Here is a 27,064-nt window from a genome sequence, read left to right as displayed (position 1 = left end):
GCAAGTAACGTACAGCAACAGAGAGCATGGAGAAGTTCAGCAGCTTAAACTCCTAATCTCTTTTGTGGTTTTCCCCTTACACATGGGAGCATGGCTGGTCTTCTGATTTGTACAAAGGGGCTCTGGTAAAATCAGGAGCAATTCTGGTTTTTCTTTTTTTGGTCTTATTGAGATATAATTGACATAGAGTACTGTGTAAGTTTAAGGTATACAGGATAATGACCTGACTTACATATGTTGTGAAATGATTACCACAGTAAATTTGAAGTAATATCCCTCATCTCATACGGATGCAAAAAACAAACAAACAAAAAGCCTCCAGTATCTCTAAAAACAGCTACACCCACCCACTCTATCCCTCCAGTTTGGTGCACCCAAAGAGTCTAACAGAGTTGTGCCATGGATACTGAATTTCCTACCACTAATGAAATTGGCAGAATGGCATCGCAAAAGCTCAAAAATGTTATCTGATATTTCTTGTACATCCAATTACGTGGATTAAGATTAATTTCCCTGGAACAGTACTGATCAAACATTTTAATCTCAGGAGCCCATTATAATCATAAAAATTGAGGACCCCCAAAGCTTTTATTTATGATTTTACATATCAATACTTAACACATTAGAAACTAAAGCTGAAACACTTTTAAATATTAATTTATTTTAAAAATAACTAAGAACCCACTACGTGTTAGCATAACATATATTTAGAAAGCGTATATTTTTCCCCTACAAAAAAAGATTAATGAGAAGGCATTGTTCCATGGTTTTACAAATCTCTTTCATGTCCAACTTCATAGAAGCAGCTGGGTGGGTTCTCATATTCAGTCCCTTGTAATCACATGCCATGAAGCCTGTAGAAAATTGTACTATACACTGATGAGAGAAAAGAGTGAAAAGGAAAATAAGATCTTAGTATTATTATGGAAACAGTTTGGTCCAATAGTCTAAGGACCCCCAGGAAGGTCCCTAAGAGCTCCAGTTGTTCTCAGGCCACACTGAGAAAACCTCTGCCCTAATGCTTTTTGTCAGGTAGCAGAGGGAGTGGATTTGATGGTAGGGAGTCAGGGGGGCAGGGAGCAATTCATTGGCCTGCTCACCCCTCAGCCATCAGGTCACCCACAGTCCCTGGCCAAGGGGAAGAGAAATCTCTCCTGTTGTAGGGAAAGATATCCTGGGACCACCAAGCTGAGGTAGAGGTGAAAGAGCAAGGGAGTCATACCCATATATGACCTCTGCACTGCAAGTCTCCAAAGGATGGCTCTTGATCTGGGGAATGTATCTGAGCTAAGAACTACTGATTATAATCAAGCCATGATTTAAAGTAGTAGCTATTCATAGTGAAATATTTTTCCCCAGGAAAGAATCCACGGTAAAATGAAATTGTGATTTGCACATTGCAAATCTTGAAAACAATCCAGTATTTGTAGCCCACTTAGCCTATTTAGTGCTTGCTTTGTTCATATATACTAGTTCTTTCAAATGCCATAAAATAACCATATTTGAATAACTCAATAAATATGTATTATTAAATTTGAATTATATGACACAGAATTTGGTTACTTTTCATGTTTTAAAAAGCACAAAACGCACGGGTGATATTTATGTGCACATTTTTCAATAATGTTTTCCCAAGGACTCTTGGAGAAAAGCTCAAGAGGAGGATTATTTCTCTGGCAGGGGGTAAAGAAGGAATAGCCCTCAATGAGATAAGCAGAAACACATCAGAAGATCTGTTTTCTTTTGATTCATGTTCAAATGGGCTATGCCACAAAACAAAAATTCTGGAAACATGCAAGAGAAGTTTACATCTCTTCTGATTTCTCCCAAATCTGGATGAAGTTGGCAGACTTGAATGAAATCTTGCAATTAGTCTGAGAAGCTCATTAGGAGAGCCAAACTGTTCTCAGCCTTCTGCCTTGCCTGAAGGCTGACGTGCCCACACTGAAGCATATGCAGGCACCCCTTCTTGTGGTGAGCTGAATTGCTCACCCCCACCCCTGACCCCCACATCTACCATGCCTGACTCATATGGTGAATCTTAATCCCTAGTACCTCAAAATGGACCTCATTTAGAGATGGAGTCGGTAAAGAGGCCGCTTAGTTAAAAGGAAGTCGTTAGGGTGGATCCTACTACAGTGTGACTAGTGTCCTTATAAGAAGAGGAGATTAGGGCACAGATGTGAGTGTGCACAGAGGAAGGACCATTTGAGGACAATGAAAAGGCCTTCAAAAGAGGCTTCAGAGGAAGCCAAGTCTACTGAACCTTTGATCTTGGACTTTTACCCTCCAGAATTGTGACAAATTTCTCTTGGTTAAGCCAGTCAGTCTGTGGTATTTCGTTAGGGCAATCCTAGCACACCAGTGTACTTCCTTTCACTCAGACTCTGAAATGACCAGGAACCACAGGGCTCTCATGTGCAGTTCTAGTTTATCTTCTTTTTTTTTTTTCATCTGTGTCAAAAATCAGATTACTTTTTAAAAATAGGTGGCCTCCTTACCCGTTTCGAGAGTCAAAAATTATAGAAATACATAAGGTAAAAGCTTTTCTCTCACCCTCAACCTCCATCTGCCCCAAAATATCTGTTACAAATTTATATCTGTAGAGCCTTTCTATTATGATATATAAGACATCTAGGAAAGCATCCAAGATCAAACATGTATAACTCAGTGATTTATCCCAAAGCAATTATTCATGTAACCACCACACAGATGAAAAAGCAAACTGGAACATTGGCAGGCAGTCTGAAAGTAGCCCTCCTGTTCCCTCTGAATCACTCCTGCTTCACGTCCTCCTAAAAGTGTCCACTATCCTGATTTCTAACACCATAAATTTGCTGTGCAAGTTTCTTTATATAAATGGAATCCTGCCTAGACTGTGTGCCTAGATTGCTCTTACTCAGTAGTACTAAGTTGTCTGATTCGTGCATGTCATACGTAGCTCTAGTTGATTTCATTCTTAGAGTGCTCCATGGTACAAATATGCAACAACTTAAATTGTTGATGGACATTTGGGTTGTTTCCAACTTTGAGTTGGTCAACTAATGCCATGAACATTCTTGCTCATATCTCTAGGTGCACGTGAGCACGGTTTTGGTTTTTCTTTTCTTTTGTTTTTCTTTTTTTATCTTCAGCTTCCATGGATAACTTTTTCAAAGCAGTGTTACCAATTTACATGTCTGTCAGAGTGATTTAAAGTTCATTGGTCCACGTACTCCCCAACACTGGGTAATGTCAATTTTTAAAAAATATTTTCAGCTATTCTGGTACTTGTGTAATGGTTACACAAGTTATAACAGTGCCTTTTGTGTAGAATTTAAGAAGTTTTTTCCTACCTGAAAATCATGAAGTTATTCTCCTTGGTTATTTCCTAGGACTGTTATTTTGTATTTCATTATTTAAATTTACATATCACCTAGAATTGGTTTCTGGCTGTGATATAAAACAGGGATCAAATCTTGTTTCTTTTCCCTCAGTTCCTAGTACCATTTATGGGCAAATTTTTCCTTTTCCTGCAACATTTTTCTGCCTTCTCTACCATAAGTTAAGGGTTCATAAGAAGTGGATCTGTTTCTGAATGTTCTGTTTTATGCTGTTCCATCATTCTAATTTTCCTTCTAACGTGGAAAAGCTAATTACTTTAGCTTTTTCAAGATTTGATATCCAGTGGAATTAATCATCTCTCCACTCCCTCCTTCAGTTGTGTCTACCGATTTACATACCAACTTAGACCTATAGTGGTTTTAAAAAAATATCTGTTCCTCCTCCTCTTGCTAAAATGATTTGAGGTTAACTCCCCAGCTCTAGTCTCTTGGAAATCTGGGAAAGGGAGAAAGTCAGCTATGTTTCTAGGCACATTGCAAATGCTAAAAATGAACTTAATTGATAAGCCTGTATCTCTGATTTGGAAAGACTGTGAGTAAAATAAATATTTGGGGGGCTTCCTTGAGTCTGCAGCGCTTTTGTAACTGCGTACACCCCTTGCTTGGATCCATAGAAGAGATGCCCCTGGGACCGTTGTAAGAGATGTTCACTCCTGTGCATCATGGGGATTCTAAGCCAGAATGGCTCTAACATCCATTTGAATTTCCTGTCCAATCCACTTGAATTGACAATGTGAATGCCTAACAATAGCTCCTAAACTCCTATGAGAACAATGTTTCTTGTACTTATACTCTCCCCTACTGGTATATGCTCTACTTATACCTAATCCTGAATCCCTCTAAATAAGCTAATGCCAAGAAAGAGTCATTGGCATTTCTCATGGAAATAGAAAAAAAAAATCCTAAAATACATATGTAACCACAAAAGATTCCAAATAGTGAAAACAATCCTGGGGGGGGGAAAAATGTGAACTGGTCAAAAAAAAAAAAAAAAAAGACAAAAAGATTAGAAAAACGAAAAAAATGAGCTAGATTCCTAGGTCATTATCCAAAACTGTAAAGACAATTATGTATCTAGTTTTAGTTAACTAGGAAATTAAACATTTTGCAATTCTAACAGAGCTAGCAGTAGAGTTAACGTACTAAAATCAAAGTTTAAAATACCATGAACACTGGATTATATACATATATATAAAAGAAATAAAATTGAATATATAACAGAGGTATAAAGGAGAAATATTAATAAATCTGTGCTTCTAAGCAAAGAAGGAGTAGTTTGGAATTAGGTTATCTAGAAGTTCATTCCTATGTCTTAGATGTGTTCTTTCCCTTATTCAATATAATTAATTGATTATAATGATCACCAAAAATTAAATGCTCGTGTAAATAGTACACAGCAAGTATTGCTAAATGTTGGCGTACAAATTACTTTATCCCTCGTGGCTATTTTGGTTTTATTTATGTATTTATTCAAATGTTGGGAGATGGAGTGGTATCAGAATCACGCTGATCTGAAATCAGAGATTTCAAATATCTCACACCTACTCAAAAATCTTTAAGGATGTCAGACTTCACAAGCTCCCCTGGTGATGATGATGCATTCATTTCCTTTTGATTAAGAAAAACTTAAAAAAAAAAGAAAAACTTAAGAGATGGATACATACATTGATTTCAGGTGAGTGTGCACACTGATTATATAGCAGGTTCTTTTTTCTTCATGAGAGTGGAATTCCTTTTATGGGTTAATTCATGAACTTAGAACAAAACCTCTTACCAGGTTATGACAGATATAAGATATTGCATAATTTTGTTAGAATATTATCATGCAAATTCCAACATGTTGTGAACTCAGTTACACTATCATAACTAAAGCTCGGTTGGCTGCAGAAATCAAGTATATATTTTAAGTAGAGACAGTGAAATTGCTGCTTTTGCTGGCCAAATTAACTCCTAACCTGTCAGTTGCCTTCTGTTCCTTGGTCTCACGCGTATGAATCACCTGGGGCTCCTACTAAATGTAGAGTCTTTTGAGGAGGTTCAAGGTTGAGCCCACAGATCTGCATTTCTAACCTGGGGCTATCAGATGTTGCTGTCCCAACGGGTCTAAGGTCCACAATGACCTTAGCTCTAGACAGAAAGACCCTACTTTTTATTCTTTATTATTTACTTACCTAACTGGATTCTGAAAACCCAGGTGGAAATCAGTTGTTTAAAACCTTTCATTACTCTCTTTGGCCATTAGGGCTTTTATTTCTCTATGCCACATCATTTTAATAATAATATAACAAATTTCATTCCTCTGGTTCCATCCAAATTAGCAATCTTGGAAACTTGGGCCACACTTGGCTTCTATTCAATTGCTTCCAAGTTCCCAGCATTGGCTTGAGCGTGCCTGCAAACTGGTTTCTCTCCTCCTTTATAGTCTCTGACAGTGCCTTTCCCTCTGTACCTACTGCTGCTTGGATGTCTGTGGCACTTTCCTAGGACAAATGTGGGGTGTCCAGGGTTCAAGCCACTGGGTTCAATTCAGCCACCCACCATCACTGCAAGTGAATAAAGTCACTCAACTCAGTTTTTCATTGCATCCTTCACAGTGGTGACTCGAAACAATTTGAGTGCTACCTCGTTCTATTCCGAATCACTCCTTTCTCCAAGCCTAGTCTGCTACCTAGTACCAAGCTTAGCCCCTGACCCAGGCATCTCCTTCCTTTAGGCTCAGAAAGCTTCATGCAGATGCCACTTTGAAAAGCCACCCCTGACCCACCATTCCCATAACAGGCCCACAGAACCACTGGAATCATGGAGTGATGACAGTTCAGGCTCTTAAATTGGGATCCTCACAGATGCTATAATAAAGTGTTCCTGCTTGGGTAAGGGAAAATAATAACCGGTGTTTACTGAGGGCTGGGAGAAGCAGATGAATGACCTGATGGAATGCATTTGTCAGCATGTGTAACTGATGAATGAGTAGGACAAGTCAGGGTTATAGGAAGGAGCTTTATGCTACCACTGGCAAAATTTGAAGCAGCAAAAGGCAAAGAAGCACAATGGATGGCAACTTGCCTAACAGATGAGATGAGTCTGGCTTCCCATCATGGTGTTATTAAAGGTTCAGCTATGTTCAATTAAAACACTGTTCTAACTTTGGATTGGCAGAAAGTAGCTTCCTAATTAAGAGAATATTCCAAACAGATAAGGAAAATGATCATATAATAGTGATGCTAATGTGAAGTGTCTGACCAGCATCAACTGGAATATTTCCTATCCCCAGAAAATTAGAAAATAGGACGAGCCCACCTTCCTGAAGTCCGAAGAGAGGAGGCGGTGGTGGTTAGGCCGTCCCCCTCTGGTGCCCAGGGGCTGTCTCTGTCAAAGGTGCTATATCCAAGTACATTTCATTCTTGTTTTTGAAGCTCTAGAAATAAGCCTTTTCCTTTTTCCCTATAAATTGTGGCCATAAGTAGAAACTTATATACAGGTAGTTCTTGAGGACAACAAAAAGCATCGTTGGTAGGGCTAACTAAGAATACCAATTATACACAGGGGGGTAATTGCACATAGTTTAAAGAACTGCATCCCCTTTTTTTAAAAAAAAAAAAAACCCTTCTGAATCAATTGTCCTTTGATTCTACATACTTCTGTCTCCGTCTCCATCTAACGTATTCATCCCAGAGATCTTCTACCCGGATCCTTGAGAAGCTGCATTTTCTTTCTAGCAGTTCATTCGTATTCTCTGTACTAAACTCCTCTCTCCTACCTGCCTCAGCATTTTGTCTCTTGTCATCCTCGGACTGTACTGAAATCAAAAGATCCATTTCTCTCTTTCTCCTTCCCTCTCTATCTCTCTTCTTTCCCCCTTCTCAATGGTTGTGTTTCCTTTTCATCTCTTTTACTTTGTAGACCAAGGATATTTGATATTTCTCAGAGAGGTCAGAGAGGTACCTCTCGTATGAGCTAGCTTGGTCACTTAACGGATACACAGAGCCTCTGCACGAGATGATGACAAAGTACCTGCATGGAGAAGAGAGCTCCCTACCTGATGCCACTGGTTGGCACATTAAACATCGGTGTCTATAAACCGTACCCGAGAGTCCACCTTCTCAGAGGGCCACTGTATTGTCAGTAATGCATTCTATAACTTCCCAATAAGACTTTGAATAAAGAGGGAACTTTTCTATCAAGTAATAGTAAAACATTTACTTCCACATGCACTTACTTTCACCAGCTTGAACAAACTTGTTATTCCCAGTAGATTATTCTCATTGGTAATTCCATAATAAAAGATTCTAGATCTTGTGCATTTTAGTCCCTGGCATTATAATTTTTACTTCAGAATCTCACTAATCGAATATTCATTATCTAATTATAATTAAAGTGCACAATTCCCTGAAGAATGCTTATAACGATTTAAATGAAAATGGACTTAATTAAAGGAATTAAATTAGGGGATTAAAATTATTCAAAGGGGCAGATTTTATTCTTAAAGAACTACAGAAATGGAATACCAACAAAGAGAAAAATAGGGAAAGGCAACAGAAAATTAGTAAAAAGAAACAAAACAGAACCCTGATGTGCTCTGATGGAGGGTATCATAGGATCTAATTATCTTTAGTTATGGGGGAAAAAAAAGACATGAGGAATCTAGCAAGCTCCTTTAAGACTGGGGCAATGACTGATCTGATATGATTAATTTTTGCTGTCCCTACCAGACCAGTGGTAGAGCCTGGAACCTAGTGGACTCTCAATTAATATTTGTTAAATGAATAAGGAAGCAATTTCTGTCTCAGATTTTAACAAGTTCTTGAGTCCTTTTTAAAGCCAGCTTGTAGATACAGTGTTTAAAGGAATTCATATTTGAATCTAGTTAGAATGTGTGCACTTGAGTTAGAATGTTGGTTGATGTGCTCTGAGCATTAAGTTTGAGGCTGAGGAGGCCATCCTGGAGGCCGCCAGTTTCATGGGCAGAGCTGGAGACTGGTACATTGTCTCTTTCTCTCATGAACTCTTTCCTGCTAAAACAGAAATCAAAAAACAAAAAACAAAAGAAAAAACAAACAAACAAAAAACAGAAATCATCTCTCAGTAACTGGGTGAAAGCATGAACGTAAAGTAGAATTAGGCTTCTTTATACACATATTGAGTTTGTGTTCTAGTCATGCTAAACATTAAAAAGGAAATGATTGTAAGCCATTTTTCGAACAGTGTCATAAAGGGAAGTGATGATTTTTTTTTTTTTGGAAGTGATGATTTTAATAATGGTTAACATCAAGTGAACCATATGAAGCTGCCATTTTTGCATGTCAAACGCATTTGAATTTCACATAGTTGAACATAATATTTATTGAATGCTTACTTTGTGTAGGCATGGTGCTACGTAATTTACCATATGTTAAATGATTTAAATTTGACCCGCCCAAAAAAATCTTTGACATATGAGGAAATCGAGGCTTAGGTTAGGTAACTTGCCCAACATGGAAGGAGGACCCTCTTTTCTTAAGTAGAATACCATCCTGCCCAGGAAAAATACGGGTATTGTAAATGATGCTATCAAAATCTGGCCTTCCAACCACTTAATTATGTTAACAAAAATGTGACAATGAAATATACCACAGTTAATTCACAATGCAAATTGTCTACTTTTTAAAAGGTGAAGTTTACTTATAATACGGAGATGATTGTCACTTTAATACCAAGCAAGGTCAAGTCCTACGGCTACAGAAATGACTACGACATCATCTTTATTCAAGGAAAGGAGGTCACATTGAAGTACAGAGGACAGAGAATTATAAAACCTAACATATCATTAGAGTTATATTTGTGTGGGCCCCATGTTCTAATCCAAAAACAAAGCTATGTAGTAGGAATGTACTATGGAGACAAAGAGAAAAAAAAATTGACACCAGGAAAGTCCCAGAAAATTCCTAATCTTTGTCATCCATAACTATGTTGTCCACATAAATAAATTGCAATGAGAATCCAAAAGAAGAAGCAATTAATTCAATTTGGGGAAAGTTTCACAGAAGAGATGAACAACTGGACAAGGTCTTAAGAATGAGTGGAATCTTAATGGACAGATAACATAGGAGAAGGACTTCCCAGAAAAGGGAACATGTACAGAGGAAAGTGTGAAAGTAAACGAAATTGAATAATAAGAAATGGCTCAGCGGCAAAGAGGCAAAGGGTGGATGCCACATTATATTCCATATGCCTGGAACTGAATGGGCTCACGTTGTGAGGGGACCAGGAATGGGAGTTGAACTTTCTCCTAGAAAACAATAATGAGCCACCAATGCTTTCTCAAGAGCTAGAACTTTCATAGTGTGAAGTGTAGACATCTTAAACTTACAGCTCAGTTGTTTTTATGTAGCGGTAGACTCACGAGATTATTGCCTAGATCGAGATATAGAACGCGGTCAGCTCTGTAGCTCTCTTGTACTTTCTCCTAGACAATCCCTGCAAAGTTTACTCTTCTGACTTCTATTACCATAGGCTATTTATGCCTGTTCTTGACTGCCATATAAATGGAATCATTCAGCATGTACTCCTCTGTGTCTGACCTTTTTTCTCAATGTTTGATTTTTGATATTTACTATATTTTTGTGTGTGACTGTGGTTCATTTATTTCATTGCTGTGTCTTATTCCATTCTTTTTTCCCATGGAAGGAAAATTAATTCAATGGGTTCTATTACAGAAGCCCAAGAGTTGTCTTATACCAGATGGTTAAGACACATCCTTTGAGGGATCCCTGGGTGGCGCAGCAGTTTGGCGCCTGCCTTTGACCTGGGATCGAGTCCCACGTCGGGCTCCCGGTGCATGGAGCCTGTTTCTCCCTCTGCCTGTGTCTCTGCCTGTCTCTCTCTCTGTCTCTCTGTGACTATCATAAAAAAAAAAAAAAAGACACATCCTTTGTATGATGGGAACAAGTATACAAGGGCAGATATAGCATCGATAATTAGGATGTTAAGGACTCACCAGTATTATCAATTTGTCTGCCTCTTAATCTCATCTATTAAGCCCTATAAATGAACTACCATGAAAGCTGCATTTGAAAAGCCTTAGAAAGACAGAAACCATGCTTCACGGAATAGTACAATGCAAAACATTATTTCTCAAAATATTAATACATGTGCTGAGGGGAAAAGTCCCTTTTCCAGGATACAGAGTCAAAGGTAAATACGTTTTATTCAATGCAGGCATTGTCATAGGCCTTGTTGTACTCATTGGTGTCCTATGTCTCCAAGAGTGAGATACAGAATATATGTAGCATTTCCCATACTTAGGAGATCAAATGTCTTCCCTCCCAGCCCCCAGAAAACTGACTACCCTCTTCCAGAATTAATGTTTCCCAAAACTCAGCATATATACAACTATATGGACTTAATTATTAATAATGTCATCTCCCACCAGAAGTCATTTTAAAGTCCTAACCCTCCATGTGACTATATTTGGAGATAGGGCCTTTAAGGAGATAATTAGATTCAACGGCAATAATTAGGTCATAATGGTGGAGCCCTAGTCGCTTAGGGTGGGTGTCCTTGTAGGAAGAGGAAGAGACACAGAGCCAGCTTGTGTGCACATAGAAAAGGTCGTTTTGGGAATGTAGTGAAAAGGTGGCTGTCTGCAAGCCAAGAGAAGAAGCCTCACCAGACAACCCTGCCAGCACTTTGATGTTGATTTCCAGCCTCGGGAACTGTGGGAAAATAAATGCGAATTTTAAGCCCCCCAATCGGTGGTATCTTGTGGTGACAGCTCAAGCACACAAACGCAACAACCTTTAAGTCAAGTAAGAATCAATCATCACGGTTCGGGACAGCTCGAGGAAATAAATGACTAAATCCTCTGGGGCTTGTTTATATCCCTTGCCTGTTTCATTTTGAGATTATTTGCAAACTGGACGCTCTGCCCTATCAGAAGAATGTGGCAATTTCCCCTTCAGGATCCTCATGAGAGCAAAATGAATTCACACAGACAAGACGCTCACATGTTTTATTCTCTCCAAAAACCTGCCACCAAACTGAGTTTTGCATTGTTTAAGATTTGCATCGTCCTGCAAGTTCAGGCCACTCACTCCTTTCTTTGATGGTATTTTCTAGCCCTCGATTAATATAGCAAGGGATATTTATTGTCTTCCTTCTAAGGGGAGGATTTATATGCCTTTTAATTTGTGTAAGTTGGACTGCATCATAAATGGTTCACCCTCTAAATTACAAAGTAAGCTTGCCAATAGAGATGACCTTGTTTATTAAAATCTAATTAACAGAAGTTTTACAATGTCCCTGAGAGGGTTACTGAATTTCTGTTTTTCTCCAAACCCAATCAACATCAAAGACCTAGCCAGCTAGAGTTAGCCACATAGCTCAGAACCTCACTGTGAGATTATCTAGTTAGTGCTTCCTTCAGCCATTTACTCCAAGAGTGCAGTCCCAAGAATCATTCCCCAAAATATACTGACTAGCCTATTTCAGAGACCAGGTGTATCTTACTTGAGTAGTTATGATTTTTTTAATATTATATTTATTTATTTGAAAGAGAAAAAGAGCATGAGTGAGAATGGGGGGAAAGGGCAGAGGGAGAGGGAGAAGCAGGATCCCCGCTAAGCAGGGAGCCCAATGCTCAATCCCAGGACCCTAAGATTATGACCTGAGCCAAAGGCAGATGCTTAACCAACTGAGCAACCCAGATGCCCCTTGATTAGTTATAATTTGAAGAAAGAAACCCAGATGCTCTTTGCTCAATGGATCTGAACAAGAGGATACTGAATTTGTTATTTATATTTCCCAGGAATGGTCAGTAGGTCTTAATTATGAGCCACTTTAAGTCGTTCTCTGGACCAAGTTCTATGCTATCTATGTGCAATTTGTATACATGTATAATACGTAAGGCATGCCTGAGTTTTGCTTCCAAACTTGGATAATAATGTGGGAAACTGATGATAGACATATGTGATAAACCATAATTAATTGACTCAGCTCCCAGTCTATGAACAAAAATCTCAAACTCCTACAGTCTTTATCCTATCATTTCTTCCATTTGTTATTTCTCATCCCAAATTTAAAACAAGAATTTACGGTTGGTCTCTCCTCTCATTTTCCATTTGATGATCAATCACTGAAACTTTTCTTCATTTACTCTCCTGGAAGTCTTTGAGATGTGCCCACCAATGACCTCTATATTGATGTACCCAATGTGCACATTTTTAAAATATTAGACATTTTTGCAGTATTTAATATAATTAACTGCTTTTTTTCTCCCTGAAGTTCTCTAGTCCCTTGCCTTATTTTGCACATAATTGTTTTGGATCCCTCCCAAATTTTAGATCATTTATTTTCAATTTCCTTGGGCTGTTCTTCTTCCCTCATCCTGAGACTGATCACATTCTTAAGCCTCTTCCTGTGGCTGCCTTTGGCCTTATCTTAGTCACAGTTACTGAGAGATGTTTTAGAATTTTATTTTCATCTGAACCATTTCATCCTGAGGAGTAAATATTTTTCATTACTGTAGCTGAGGCCTTTTTCACATGTCTGCATTTCACAGCATCTTCAAGATATTGATAACATACAAAAATATATTGATTATCTTAAAGGCCCCCCAGAGCTCAGAGACCAGTAAAGGAAACCACTTCCACCTTCAAACAATGTTTGGTGTCCACTAGGGGAACAAAATGACCTGCTGAGATGAAGTGGGAATGACAAGGTATGTCAAAAATGATGTGATGTTTGTAGAGAAAAGATTGTGGTAGAATCAATATAAGAATCATTTCTATGGATCTGTGTTACTTGGAGGCAGCTTTAGAAATAGCAACAGGAAGAAAAAGCAATGCTTCTTAGGTAAAAGCAAAATGCTTGTATCATTGAAAAACAAAGCCTTTTAAAAAGGATGGGCAAATCTATAAAATAAAAATTCAAGGTATATTGAACTTTCTTCTGAGACCAAATTCATCAGAACTAATGCTCTTTTGCAAAGATCAATGTATTTAAGTAAAAATTTAGGGAGTTAAGAGTCTGATGATTGTTTCTCATGATAGTGAAGCTCTGTGGGGACAGCAAAGGAATAATTTACAAACATAATAAGATAGAAAGTTGCTATTATAAAAAATTAGCCAGATTTAGAATTTCTTTCATACCCAAGGAAGGGATCAGAAGTTAGGTTTCTTCTGTTGTCTTGGAGTTTCAGCACTGGTTCCAAGGCTGTGATCTAAGCATAGGAGATCCCCACATTGTAACCCTGGGGGCAGCTCTGCCAACATTACCCAGTTATCTACCCCAGGAGACATAAGAGAAGCCAAAACATTCCTGGAGAAGTCTAAGACGTCAGTGGGAATCATTTATTTTGCAGCGTTGTTAACATATTCTATCTGCCCCTAACCATCACCACCATCATGAGAGCAAGAAGGGGGAACTTTAGGAGAATGAATCAGAGACCTTACCCCGTGTCTGCTGGAGTGAAAAATAATGGCATGGACCCACATCAGCCTGGAGGCCCCCCGCCTGGCTTCAAGGGGAGGGGACATGGCATATTGTCAATAGATTTCCAAGAGACAAGAATGCATTGTGGGCCAGACATGGAACCTCTGGGATGAAGCCAGCCATGCAAAATTTGAAAGGAACCCACCCCAGGGTCATCAAACCAGGAAAGAACCTAAAGGTGATCCTGCAAAAGCAAAGGGGAAACGTCAGTGATCAGATACACGTGTTGTTCCAATTTCTGCGTTTATCTGTTAGTTACAAATGAGCTTCAGGAACACTGGAGGAACCCAGAATATTCACCCTAATTTTTAAACATACTCGAGGCTAGTATGAGTAAAGGTTTTCCCATTGATTACTTTTGAGGTGCCAGGAGTTGACCATGAACTGCTAGAGATAAAAATACATGGAAATGTAAGTATGCTACACATCAAGGGCTCCCTCCTTGCTAATCATCTAATGATTATATAATGTTCAGCACAGATTTCAAAAACACAAGGAACTCTTACTGAAAGAGAATATGAGTGCAAATAGATGAAGTAAACTGTAAATAGTCCAAACTAGTCCCTGATCCAGTGAGACAAATTCCCTATTTGATAAAAACATAGACTCTCATGTCATTTCTAGAAAAACAACTGAAATTATTTTAGGACAATTTGGGAAATGTAAATATGCATCTCCCTTTTTTAGGTTCTTGAGTGATGGAGATTGGTTTGTTTTGCCTACTTCAGCCACTAAGTAAATACCTTAGATGAGGCATAGTTTTACTCCAGATCTGTTACCTCATCTGAAAAATAAGGGTGATAACTAGGTCATCTCCCAGAACATAGGCTAGATACTACATTAATCGTTTTGGGGGAAACTACACAGAACCACGAAGTCCTGCATTCAGAGTTACCAATGACCTCACCCCTTGAAAAACAGACCTAACGTTTATTACATTTTATGCCACACATTTAAGTTAGCCACATTTGTTCAAATGATTATTACTTGTTGTTCTAGAATTATAAGACAAACAAACAAACATTATGTGGAATCATAAAACTATAGGGGAGGAAAAAAAATATTTTCCTCTACCTAGCATAGGATTTACAATTGGGGTCCTCTTAATTAGACTGGCCAAAGACAGATCAGTAAGAGAAAAACAGAGAAGTTTAGTAACATGGCGTGGTGATGCACGTTCGCATCAGAGCACTCAGTGATGAATAACCCAAAAAGATGGCTAGAACCTGGCCTTATATACCATCTTAAGCCAAAGGGGTTTGGGCTTCTGAGTGGGAGGCAAGTTTTGAAAAGGGGATCAGGAAAGTATGATAAGCATTAGTTGTGTAGTAAGATTGGTTTTACAGATGAAATCAGTACCTTCTCCATTGATGAAAAGAATTGTTGAGAGTCTGTCTTTCAGGTACAGGAGAGGGAGACCTCTCTACTAAAGGAAATTTCCTTTTCAAAAGGAACACTTATGCCATTTTTAGAGCTTTTCCTATGTCTACTGATCTCAGTGGTCTTTAGTTCAAAATAACCTATATGCCAAAGGGGCATATTTTGGAGTTGCATATTCTGATACCCTTCAGAACCAAGATATACCATAACTTATCTTCATAAAGAAACAAGAGCCCAGATAAATTTAGCAACTTACTTTTATGCAGAAGAAGGGTTGAATGACTACTCTAGTCTTTAAGATCTAATTCTTTCCACTATATTAATTATATATGAGACTTCGAATTGAATACCACTTTCTAAGGAAAACAAAATAAAACCCCAATTAGAGGAAAGGAATAATAAAAGATTTTTAAGAGCATTCAAGGAACTCCCATTACGAGGAGAGTTTTCTTTCTCATAGCTCACCACTGGTAGTAAGCACACACTAATTACTATTTTAGGATTGTGCCGAGTTAACTTCTATGCTTATTCGTGTATTTATTCAATCATGAAACATATGGACTGAGCTACTTTTAGGTGCCTATTAGTATTTAGTTTATAAAGTTGCATGAGACAGTATATATGGCCGCAAGGAACTTGTATTCCAGAAGGAAAATCAAAAAGGAACATTTTGCATAGAATCCTGAAATGGTTACTAAGGGTTTTCTAAGAGATTCTAAAATGAAGAGATAATTGTCTTGCATTTATAAAAGGCCTAAACTATTCCCACTGAAAAGGAGTAATTGAATCTGTAATTACTTTCATTTCATAGGGGACATAGACATGGATTCTAAAGATCTAATTGTGATGGTTGTTTTCTTAATTACTCTAATTGCTTTATAGAGAACACTACCTTTCGTCCATTGAGGAAAGCTCAATAGTCAATAGTGACTTGAGGACACCATTTAAAAGTTCTACTTTATTGTGTATCAGACTGTTCTGTTGTTTGTTTCAGCTTCTGATGATCCAGTCAAGCTGAGATTGCCCCTATGTGTTCTAGGAACAAAGGCATTGACTCCTGGTCATGGTTTTTGGAAAGGAACATAAAGGAACTGGCACACCTGCGCTGTGGTGACAGTAGGGCTGCCCTTCTAAGTCACCTCCATAAAGTCATTTCAATTCCTCTCTTTCTCCATCCAGCCTCCACAATTCATAGAGATCTGGTTTCTGGGAGTAGCCTTTTGTCTCAACCAGGCCTGGCTTCTATTAAAAATGGATAGAAACAGGCAGCCTCGGTGGTACAGGGGTTTAGCGCCTCTTGCAGCCTGGGGTGTGATCCTGGAGGCCCAGGATTGAGTCCCACGTGAGGCTTCCTGTATGGAGCCTGCTTCTCCCTCTGCCTGTATCTCTGCCTCTCTGTGTGTGTGTCTCTATGAATAAATAAAATCTTTTACAAAAATGGATAGAAACAATAGTTCGTCACATTATTCTCTGGAAGCAGGTGTTAATAGGGGCCAGGAGAATGGGAAAATGAGAGCATTAATTTCTTGTTAATGGAAAGGCAGTGGGGTGCATCCCCCCAGCAGAGAACATGTCGACAGATGGAGTCGATGACAAAAAAGAAAAAACAAGAATAAAAATTCTCATTTAATTTCAAAAATTGTTTTAACTAGAACTAGCCTTCGCTTAAGTTTATCAGTTTCCCATATTTCTTGTGTACATTAGGTATGAACTAATACACAGTTGGGTAGCTTCTGATATTATACCCTGAAGAAGCATCTCATTCCTGGGTAGAGTCAATTTGTGTGTTAAATGCGTCCCTGAAGAATTATTTGGGAATCAAAATTTGTCAGGTTCAACTGTATGCATATTCCTATTTCCTTGTACTTCCAAAGTTGCAAGGATTAAATGAGATCATCCACAGGAAAGTACTGTAAATCTTTTAAAACTATACAACTGTAAGTTATTTATGTGCTTTTTATTCAAGAGATGGACAGACTCAGAATGCAAAGATTTTTTGATAAAAATAACTACTAATGAAAAAAATAACTACTAATGAATCTAACATTTTTAGTGGAACTTATTAGAAGAATATTTCCAGAACAACTCAGGAAAATTCTTATAGGATTTTACCTTCTGACCTACTTTTTTCTGATTACTTGCTAAGCAAAAGTACGTGTCTGGGGATAATTATTAGGAGACAGAAAGGATGGAAAGATACAAAGACTTATAAGTAATGTGAACATATTCTTTGAGCCAAAAATCACACGAAAGATTACAGATAGTTTTGAAACAATCCTTGAGATGAAGATATGCTAAAAAAGTATTGGCATTTCCAGGATATTAGGATTGCAAATGGTGACAAGCGAATGGAACTTTATTGTTAGGCATGTTGTGGAAAACCAAGGATGTTTGGTTTTTGAGGAATGAGGTACAGTTCCTATTTTAAAGATAGTTTGGGGTGGGGGGTGGGACGTGGGTGGTTCAGTCAATGAAGCATCTGCCTTTGACTCAGATCATCATCCCAGAGTCCAGGAATTGAACCCCCACTTGGGCTTCTTCCTCTCCCTCTGCTCCTCCCCTGACTAGTGCTCTCTTGCTCCCTCTGTCTCTTTCTCTCTCTCTCTAATAAATAAAATCTTTTAAAAATAAAAATAATACAGATAGTTTGGGAAATTGACAGGTATAGCAGGCTACGGTAAAGAGTACAAATGCTGAATAAGGAATGAAGATGAGACTCAAGCATGTTAACATTGGTGGAGTGTTCTGTGCCATTTTAACATGCTGTCTCCTGTTAAAAATGCTTATAGAAGTCAAGGGTGAGAACAGAACGAATGAGGGTGTCCAGGGGAGAGTGTTCTGAGATCCTATTTAGGAAGCAAGTTTAGTAGAATATGTAAATGTTGATACAGGATAAGGCCCCTGGAAAAAAAGGAGTCAGTAGAGATTCTATAGCCCTAGGTACATAGTCAAAATGCTGGGAAATACACCATTTCGTAATTCCACATGCTAGCACTTCCAGTGACGTGTAGAAAGAAAATGTATTTCTTGTTGAAAGCTAGTAGTCACCACTCTCTATGGTCTTTTGGGGTTTTTTAATGACTATTGAAATACAATTTACATACCATAACATTCATCTGTTTTAAGTATGATTCAAGGAATTTTAGTAAATTCACAGAGCTGTACAGAAAAAAAATCACCTCAGTCTTGATTTAGGACATTTTCATTACTCCTGTAAGATTTCTGTTTATCATAAATCCTCGTTCCCATGCCCAGCCCCATGCAACCACTAATCTAGTTTCTGTCTCTATAGCTTTGCCTTTTCTGGACATTTTGTAAAAATGAGATTATAGAATATGTGATCTTCTGGGTGTGACTTATTTCACTTAGCAAGATGTTTTTGAGGTTTATTCATTTTGCTTATTTCGTTTTGCATATTTCATTTCTTTTATTGCTGAATAATGTTCCATTGTATGGATATACTAAACACTGTTTATCCATTCGCTAGTTGGTAGACATTTGAGTTGTTTCCACTTTGGGGCTATTATGAATCAAGCTGCTCTGTACAACTACTTGAAAATCCTTGGGTGACCATCAACTTTCATTTCTCTTCGGTACATATTCAAGAATGGAATTATTGGAGCATATGGTAAATCTGTACTTAATGTTTTTTAAAAAATATTTATTTATTTATTTATTTATTTATTTATTTATTTATTTATTTATTAGAGAGAGTGCAAGGGGTGGGCAGAGGGAGAGGGAGACAGAGAATTTTGAGCAGATTCCCCTCTGAAGCAGAGCCTGACTCTTGGCTGGATCCCACAGCCCTGAGATCATAACTTGAGCCAAAATCAAGAGCCAGCTGCTTAACCGATGGAACCACCCAGGCGCTCCTATGCTTAACTTTTAAGAAACTGCCAAACTGTTTTCAAAAGGAGCTGTACCACTCTGCAATGCCCACCAACAATGTATGATTATTCCAGCTTCTTCCAATTCTCATCAACAAGTGTTCTTACCTGTCTACTTTTATTATTATCATAGCTACTCTTGTAGGAGGGATGTGTCAACTCAATCTAGTTTTAATGGCATTTCTCTAGTGACTAAAAATACTAAGAATTGTCCCATGTCTTTATTTCCGATTTCTACACCTCTCTGTGAAAGATCCTCTGTAGCTAAAACTTTGACTTTCTTGGATTCCTCCAGGAATTTCTAGCTTAGGCGATGCTGTGATGGAAATGCACACAGCTCACTGACTCATTCTGGTGGTGGCGGTGACGGTTTTTCAGTAAACAGGCACTTCTTTTTTTTTTTTTATGATAGTCACAGAGAGAGAGAGAGAGAGGCAGAGACATAGGCAGAGGGAGAAGCAGGCTCCATGCACCGGGAGCCCGATGTGGGACTCGATCCTGGGTCTCCAGGATCACACCCTGGGCCAAAGGCAGGCGCCAAACCGCTGCGCCACCCAGGGATCCCTAAACAGGTACTTCTAAAACTTTACAAAGGAGAAATCCTTTCTGCTAAAATTATAGGACAGATTCATAGTGCGGTAACTTTTATAACATCTGGTGGAAAATCAGGCTCACAATTGCAAAAGTTTTGGATATCTGTTTTTCTTAGGGTTTCTTTTTATTTATTTATTTTCTTCCACTGAGCTAAGGGCCAAGCCAAACTGCCAGAGGCTTGTTTGCTTTCTCAGTAGGGTAAGAAAAGAAAGCAAGAGAAGAACAGGCAGCAAAGTTAAGACAGAATTCTTCAGGAAAGTGGTACTGAGGTAAAATAACAGTAAAGCCAGGTTAGAGAAACAAAATCCATAGAATCAAGTTCTTCTTTAATAACAATGCTTGATAGAAATTATGCAAGAGTCTGAGTTCAGGGCCTATTTGAAATGGATGATAGAGTGTTTCTAATGTACAAGCCCAGTAGCAGATGTAATTAGATTATGCTAACATGATAAATAGTTACTGAATATCTCCCTAAATTAGATTGACCTCCATCTGTAAAGATCATAACTTTCAATGAAGGCTAGTTTTGCTTGCTAAATAATTTTCATATAGGTATTAAGATAGCAGTCTTGTAAGTGTGTTCATGGGTCCCTCTCCAGATCTCAGTTTATTTTCATTTCACCTACATGTCTTTTTGAAAGTGGGCAGAATATACATTCTTTTCAGGTGCACGTGGGGCATTCTCCAGAATAGCTCACCTATTAGGTCACAAATCAGGCCTCAACAAATACAAAAAGACTGAAATCATCCGTGCACCTTTTCTGACCACGAAGCTGTGAAACTAGAAGTCAACCACAAGAAAAGGTCTGGAGAGACCACAAATGCATGGAGTTTAAACAACATGTTGCTAAACTATGAATGAGTCAACCAGGAAACAAAAGAAGATATAAAAAATAAATGGGAAGAAAAGAGATGAAAAATATAACAGTCCAAAACCTTTAGGATGCAGCAAAAGTGATCCTAAAAGGGGAGTATATAGTAATAAAGGCCTACCTCAAGAAGCAAGAAAACTCTCAAATAAACAATCCAACCTTTCAAGGAGCTAAAAAAAAGAACAACAAGTGAAGCCTAAGCCAGCAGAAGGAAGGAAATAATAAAGATTAGAGCAGAAACAAATGATATAGAAACTAAAAACAGAAAAAGAAAACTACCATCACCAATAAAAACAATAGAACAGATCAATGAAACCAGGAGCTGGTTCTTTGAAAAAAAAAAAAAACAATTAAACTGATAAACCTCTATCCAGACTTATCAAAAGAGAGAGAGAGAGAGAGAAAGTGGACTCAAATAAAATTACAAATGAGAGAGGAGAAATAATCAATACCACAGAAATACAAATAATTACGAGAGAATATTACGAAAAACTCTATGCCAACAAATTGGACACCCTGGAAGAAATGGATCAATTCCTAGAAACATATAAACTACCAAAACTAAAACAGGAAGAAACAGAAAATTTGACAGACCAATAACCAGCAAAGAAACTGAATCAGTAATCAAAACTCTCCTAGAAAACAAAAGTCCAGTGTCAGATGGCTTCCCATAGGAATTCTACCAAAAATTTGAAGTAGAATGAATACCCAATCTTCTCAAAGTATTCCAAAAAAAATAGAAAAGGAAGGAAAACTTCCAAATTCATTCTATGAGGCCAGCATCACCCTGATACCAAAATGGATAAAGACACCACTAAAAAAGAGAACTACAGGCCAATAGCCCTGATGAACATGAATGCATACATTCTCAATAAAATACTAGCACACCAAATCCAACTATATACTTAAAAAATCATTCACCACAATCAAGCGGAATTTATTCCTAGGCTGCAAGGATGGTTGGTATTTGCCAATCAATCAACATGATACATCACATTAATAATAGAAGGGATGAGAACCATATGATCATTTTGATAGATGCAGAAAAAGCATTTGACAAAGAACAATATCCATTCACAATAAAAAAAAAAACCCTCAACAAAATGGGTTTAGAAGGAACATACCTCAACATCACAAATGCCATATATGAAAAACCCACAACTAATATCATCCTCCATGGGGAAAAACTGAGAGCTTTTCCTCCATAGTCAGAAAAAAGACAGGATGTCCACTCTCACCACTTTTCTTACTCATAGTACTGGAAGTCTTAGCCATGACAATCAAACAACAAAAAGAAATAAAAGGAATCCACATTGGTAAGGAAGAAGTAAAACTTTCACTATTTGCAGGTGACCTGTGATACTCTATGTAGAAAAATCCAAAACCTGCTAGAACTGAAAAACGATTTCAGTAAAGTTGCAAGATACAAAATCAACATGCAGAAATCTGCTGCATTTCTATACACCAAAATGAAAGCAGCAGAAAGAGAAATTAAGGAATCTGTCCCAGTTACAATGGCAACAAAAACAATGAGACACCTGGGAATAAACCTAAGCAAAGAGGTAAAAGACCTGTACTCTGAAAACTATAAAACATTGATTAAAGAAAGTAAAGATGACACAAAGAAATGGAAAGGCGTTCTGTGCTCAAAGATTGGAAGAACAAATATTGTTAAAATGTCTCTACTACCCAAAGCAATCCACTGATTTAATGCAATCCCAATCAAAATACTACCAGCATTTTTCACAGAACTAGAGCAAACAATCCTAAAATTCATGTGGAACCACAAAAGACCCTGAAAAGATGCTCAACGTCGCTCTCAGGGAAATACAAATCAAAACTACAATGAGATATCACCTCACACCTGTCAGAGTGGCTAAAATCAACAACACAGGAAACAACAGGTGTTTGCAGCAAGGGTATGGAAGAAGAGGAACCCTCTTGCACTGTTGAGGGGAATGCAAGCTGGTTCCACTCTGGAAAACAGTATAGTTTTCTCAAAAAAGTTAAAGACAGAACTGCCTTTCAATCCAGTAATTGCACTGTGAGATATTTACCCAAAAAATACGAGAACACTAATCCAAAGAGATACATGCACCCTGATATTTATAGCAACGTTATATATAGTATCCAAATTATGGAAAGAGCCCAAACAAGTGTCCATCAGCTGAAGAATGGATAAAGATGAGGTGATAAATATATATTTATGCAATGACATCTTACTCATACATAAAAGAGAATGAAATCTTGCCATTTGCAATGACATGGATAAAGCCAGGCAGTAGAATACAAAACTAAGTAAGTCAGTCAGAGAAACACAAATACCATGTGATTTCACTTATATGTGGAATTTAAGAAAGAAAACAAGCAAAAGAATAAAAAATAGGAGGGATGGGAAGAGAGAAAGACCAAGCGAGATGCAGACTCTTAATTATAGAGAACAAACTGGTGGTTACCATTGGGGAAAGGGGTAGGGCAATGAGTGAAAGAGGTGATGGCGATAAAGGAGGGTACTTGTTGGGATGAGCACAGGGCAATGCGTGGAACTGTTGAATTACTATATTGTGCACCTGAAACTAATATAACACTGTATGTTGACCAAGTGGAATTAAAATTAAAAATTAACAAAAAAAGAAGAGAAAGTGGACTCTGCTATAAGATCACATCATAAACTCTTTACTAGTCACATCAGTTCATTGCCATCTATGAATTTGTTTTCACAACCAATTTGTTTCTAGCAGAGTCCATTGCCTTGTGAGTCTCACACAGAGTTGTTTGTGACCTTCAAATCTCCGGAGTCCTATTTATATCTCTGCTCAAAAATGAGGGGGTAGCTTTATCTTTTTTTTTTTTTCTCAGCTGTTAATTTTTTTTCTGTTTTCTTGGTTTGATAAGGAATATCTTAGCATTGTAACTATTAGCTGATCTGAAGCCTCTGATAAACTTCAATATGCCATTAAAAACAGTGGTTGGGGATCCCTGGGTGGCTCAGCGGTTGAGCGCCTGCCTTTGGGCCCAGGGAGTGATCCCAGTTTGGGGATCGAGTCCCACGTCGGGCTCCCTGCATGGAGCCTGCTTCTCCCTCTGCCTGTGTCTCTGCCTCTCTCTGTCTCTCATGAATGAATTAATAAATAAAATCTTAAAAAAAAAAACAGTGGTTAATTTGGGTACAGGGCAGTTCTAGATCTCTCTTTTACTTGGGATGTAGATGGAATAGGGGGTGCATGCAAATAAGACCTTATGGTTATCTTTGAATTGCAACCTAAAAATATCCTCAACATTTCTAGAGATTTAATTGTATCTAAAAAGGAACTCTATATTTATAAGATCATTACAAAGACTTACAAACTGAATCTCCAAGTTGGTAACCTGTGTAGATATACAAATTCTTTTAAGGTTACACACATTCAATAATGATTGGAATATTTCCAAACATCTGTTTTCAAGTTATTCTTAGATTAGCACAAATTTTGTTATAAAGTGGTTACTTTCTCACTCATCATAAATTAAGCGACAATACCGAATATTGGCGAGGATGTTGAGCATCCTGATACATGACTGCCTGGCATATAGTATGCTCAAGCAAAACATTAATTATTAACAAAGCTTAAATTCTCTCTTACTGTTAGATGAAATAAATTTTAGCTCAACTGTTTCTGTCCCCACCTCAGAGATATTCCCACGTCTCTTCCCTAACCCCACACTCTACTGTGGGGACAAGTTATGTGACAGTCCACCGTGATGGTAAGTGGAATGTTTGCTCAATAAATTCCCAAAGGAAATATGGATACTGATAATTTAGAGCAGGAGTTGGCAAACTTCTTCTATAAAGGGCCACATAATAAATATTTTAGGCTTCGAGGGCCATATGATCTCTGTCACAACTACTCAAGTCTGACATTATAGTGTAAAGCACCATAGACCATATGGTTAAAAAAAAAAAAACAAAAAGTGGCTGCATTTCAATAAAATTTTATTTTTAAAATTAAAATATGGATGCTGACTTTGAATTTCACGTAATTTTCACATGATGCAAAATATTATTCTGCTTTGGATTCTTTTCCACCTCTTTGAAATGCACAAATCATTCTTGGCTCATGGGTCATAAGAGAACAGGCAACAAGATGAATGGTTGTCAACACTTACTTTGCAGTCTCTTGATTTAGAGTCATGTAGTTCTAAGTGATGATGAATTTGTGGAGAAAATCAGCCTGAAATTCCAGTATATTGGTAAAAGGTGTTTTCATTTATTGCTACTTTAAGAAACACTACATATCAAGTTTAATGGCAAACACTCTTTTTCCTCTCTAATGTAATCTTAATTGATAGAAGTGCTAATAAAAGGAGTTGGGTTTGCAAAAAATTCCACCGAGATATTTGAGGCTGGATCATCAGTAGATACAGTGTTAATAAGAATCACAGTACTTTTCTGGGTGATCTTAGTTCTCACTTGATCAACACATTTCTAAAACAGAAACTTTATTTTAGAAACTCAAGGGCAATGAAAAACTAAAGGAGTGTAAAAATACACTTGTTTGAGGCCCACTGGCTGAATTCTGACTCCTTCCTGGGTTTTCTGTGGGTCCTGACACATGAGGGAGTGCGTGTTCTCTGACATTCCAGAAGATCGGAGGGATAATAACTATTCCTAAGAGCATAGCATTTTAAAGACAGGCTTCCAAGTTGGTTCCCCTCGATTCTCTGAAATATTTGCCAAGAGATGTGAAAGACAAATCTTTAACCTGACTGTTTAGTTGCCTCTCTCATTCTGCTATCATCCAAAGTCAGTTTTCTGTTATCGGCTGTATGTACAATTTCAAAATTGTTGTTTATATTCAGGCTGCATAGTGCAAAAAAAATCATACAAAAGGGTAAGTTTGTGGAATGACTTTATAATAATGTGTACCTCCCATCCAACCAGCCCCAAATTGAGGGGATTTCTCAACCACAGCCACACAAAAAGATGATGAGGGGGCAGGGATTTCTCTTAAGGTGAAGTGTGTGCTGCCCCATAACTCACGTTGGGCCTGTGCCTGAGAACACCTCCTAGATTTCTATGCTCCTCTTCCTTTATTTAGGGGTGGCCCCAGGGGAGAGTTAGGAGACCTGAAGAAACAAGAGAAGTATAGAATAAGCAAGAAAACCAATCCAAGTGGGCTTGAATTTTCATTCTTCATTATAGATGGAAATAGATACTTGGTGAGCACCTGCCCCGTGTTGGAAACTTCACATAAACTCTTTCAGTTGTTAAAATAAATAAGAAAAGAGGAAGGAACAAAAAGTGTCCCCTTTTCAGCAGGAAAGAAAACCAACTGCTTCAAAACAATTAAGGAGATAAAGCTTTCTTTTCTTAAGTCAGGGTTTTGTCTCATATATTATCCAAGAGATCAGATTGATGTCATTGAACTTTTGATTCCTGACAACAGCAAACTGCACGCATGTTCAGCGTTTGATGTGTTTTCCAAGCAGCGTGGTAGTCCACTCCCACGCTGAAATAGGATGCAACGCATTGGTTGTGACTCCCTGGAAATATCAGGGTGTCAGTTCTGTTTTCCAGAAGGCATTGGAAAATGTTGCTTCTGAGTAATACACTGTGAGACCTCTTGATGGAAGAGAGAGGACAACTCTTTAACTGTGGTTCTACTCAGTGCGCCTCTGAGCATTTATTGGAATGTGGTCAATTACTAGACAATTGAAACAACTATCAGAAAAGACATGTTTCTAATTTAACGTCCTCATCCTTTTCTGTTTTTCCCTGTGATTCAGGAGGAAGGATGCTGGCTTCTTATCCTACAAAGATCACCTGCCAGTGAGCCAGGTGGTAGTTGGAGATACTGACCGTCAAGGCTCAGAAGCCAAACTGAGTGTGGGCCCTCTGCGCTGCCAAGGAGACAGTAAGTTTGCCCAGAAGCTGCGGCTTGCACTTTCTTATCAGTTTTAAATAGCGTTTCCCAGAAAACCAGAGGATGGCAGGAAACAGACTTGCTCTTCGTATCTCCTAAAGAAACACCATCCAATGAGAACAGAGCCAAATGAAGAGCTCGATAGGCCTTAATCCATACGGGAGGGCGGCAGCCGTGGAGTCTCCAGTACAGGAGCCTAATTTGGGCATAAAATGTGGATATCTATCTTCCTTGTAGATTCATATATAACAAGTTTGACTACCTAGGTTTATGGTGATATAAATAGCAATGCTAATAGCGTACAAGTGGCAGTCAACAGCTGTGATTCCACTGAGTGCTGCTGTTAATGCCATTAGCATGACTATTTATATCACCATAACTCAGTTTATGGTGATATAAATAGCAGCATTATGGCTTAATGTATCATTGTAAACTTGGATTATGGTCATATAAAGTTTGACATTATTGCGATCAAATTTCATCATCATCAGAGCTTGATGGTCCCCTGTAAGCCAAAGATGGTTTCTGTAACTCCGTCCTGCTTTCGGATTCAGCACCACGGAGAGGAATCTGGGGCT

At 38.1% G+C, this 27,064-nt stretch overlaps 1 protein-coding gene across 1 annotated transcript in view; it reads left to right on the top strand.

The window, feature by feature from the left end:
• CNTNAP2 (contactin associated protein 2) overlaps positions 1 to 27,064 on the top strand; it is a 1,945,511-nt gene that overhangs the window by 1,555,336 nt on the left and 363,111 nt on the right. Inside the window, exon 15 of the mRNA XM_072762802.1 lies at positions 26,350 to 26,477. Within this exon, the coding sequence (XP_072618903.1) occupies positions 26,350 to 26,477 (128 nt within the window). The remainder of the gene's footprint in view (positions 1 to 26,349; positions 26,478 to 27,064) is intronic.

The sequence above is a fragment of the Vulpes vulpes genome, chromosome 7 (genome assembly GCF_048418805.1).
Source record: "Vulpes vulpes isolate BD-2025 chromosome 7, VulVul3, whole genome shotgun sequence".
NCBI classification, from domain to species: Eukaryota; Metazoa; Chordata; class Mammalia; order Carnivora; family Canidae; genus Vulpes; species Vulpes vulpes.
Note: the sequence above shows the minus strand (reverse complement) of the source record. Positions and strands in the feature narration are given on the sequence as shown.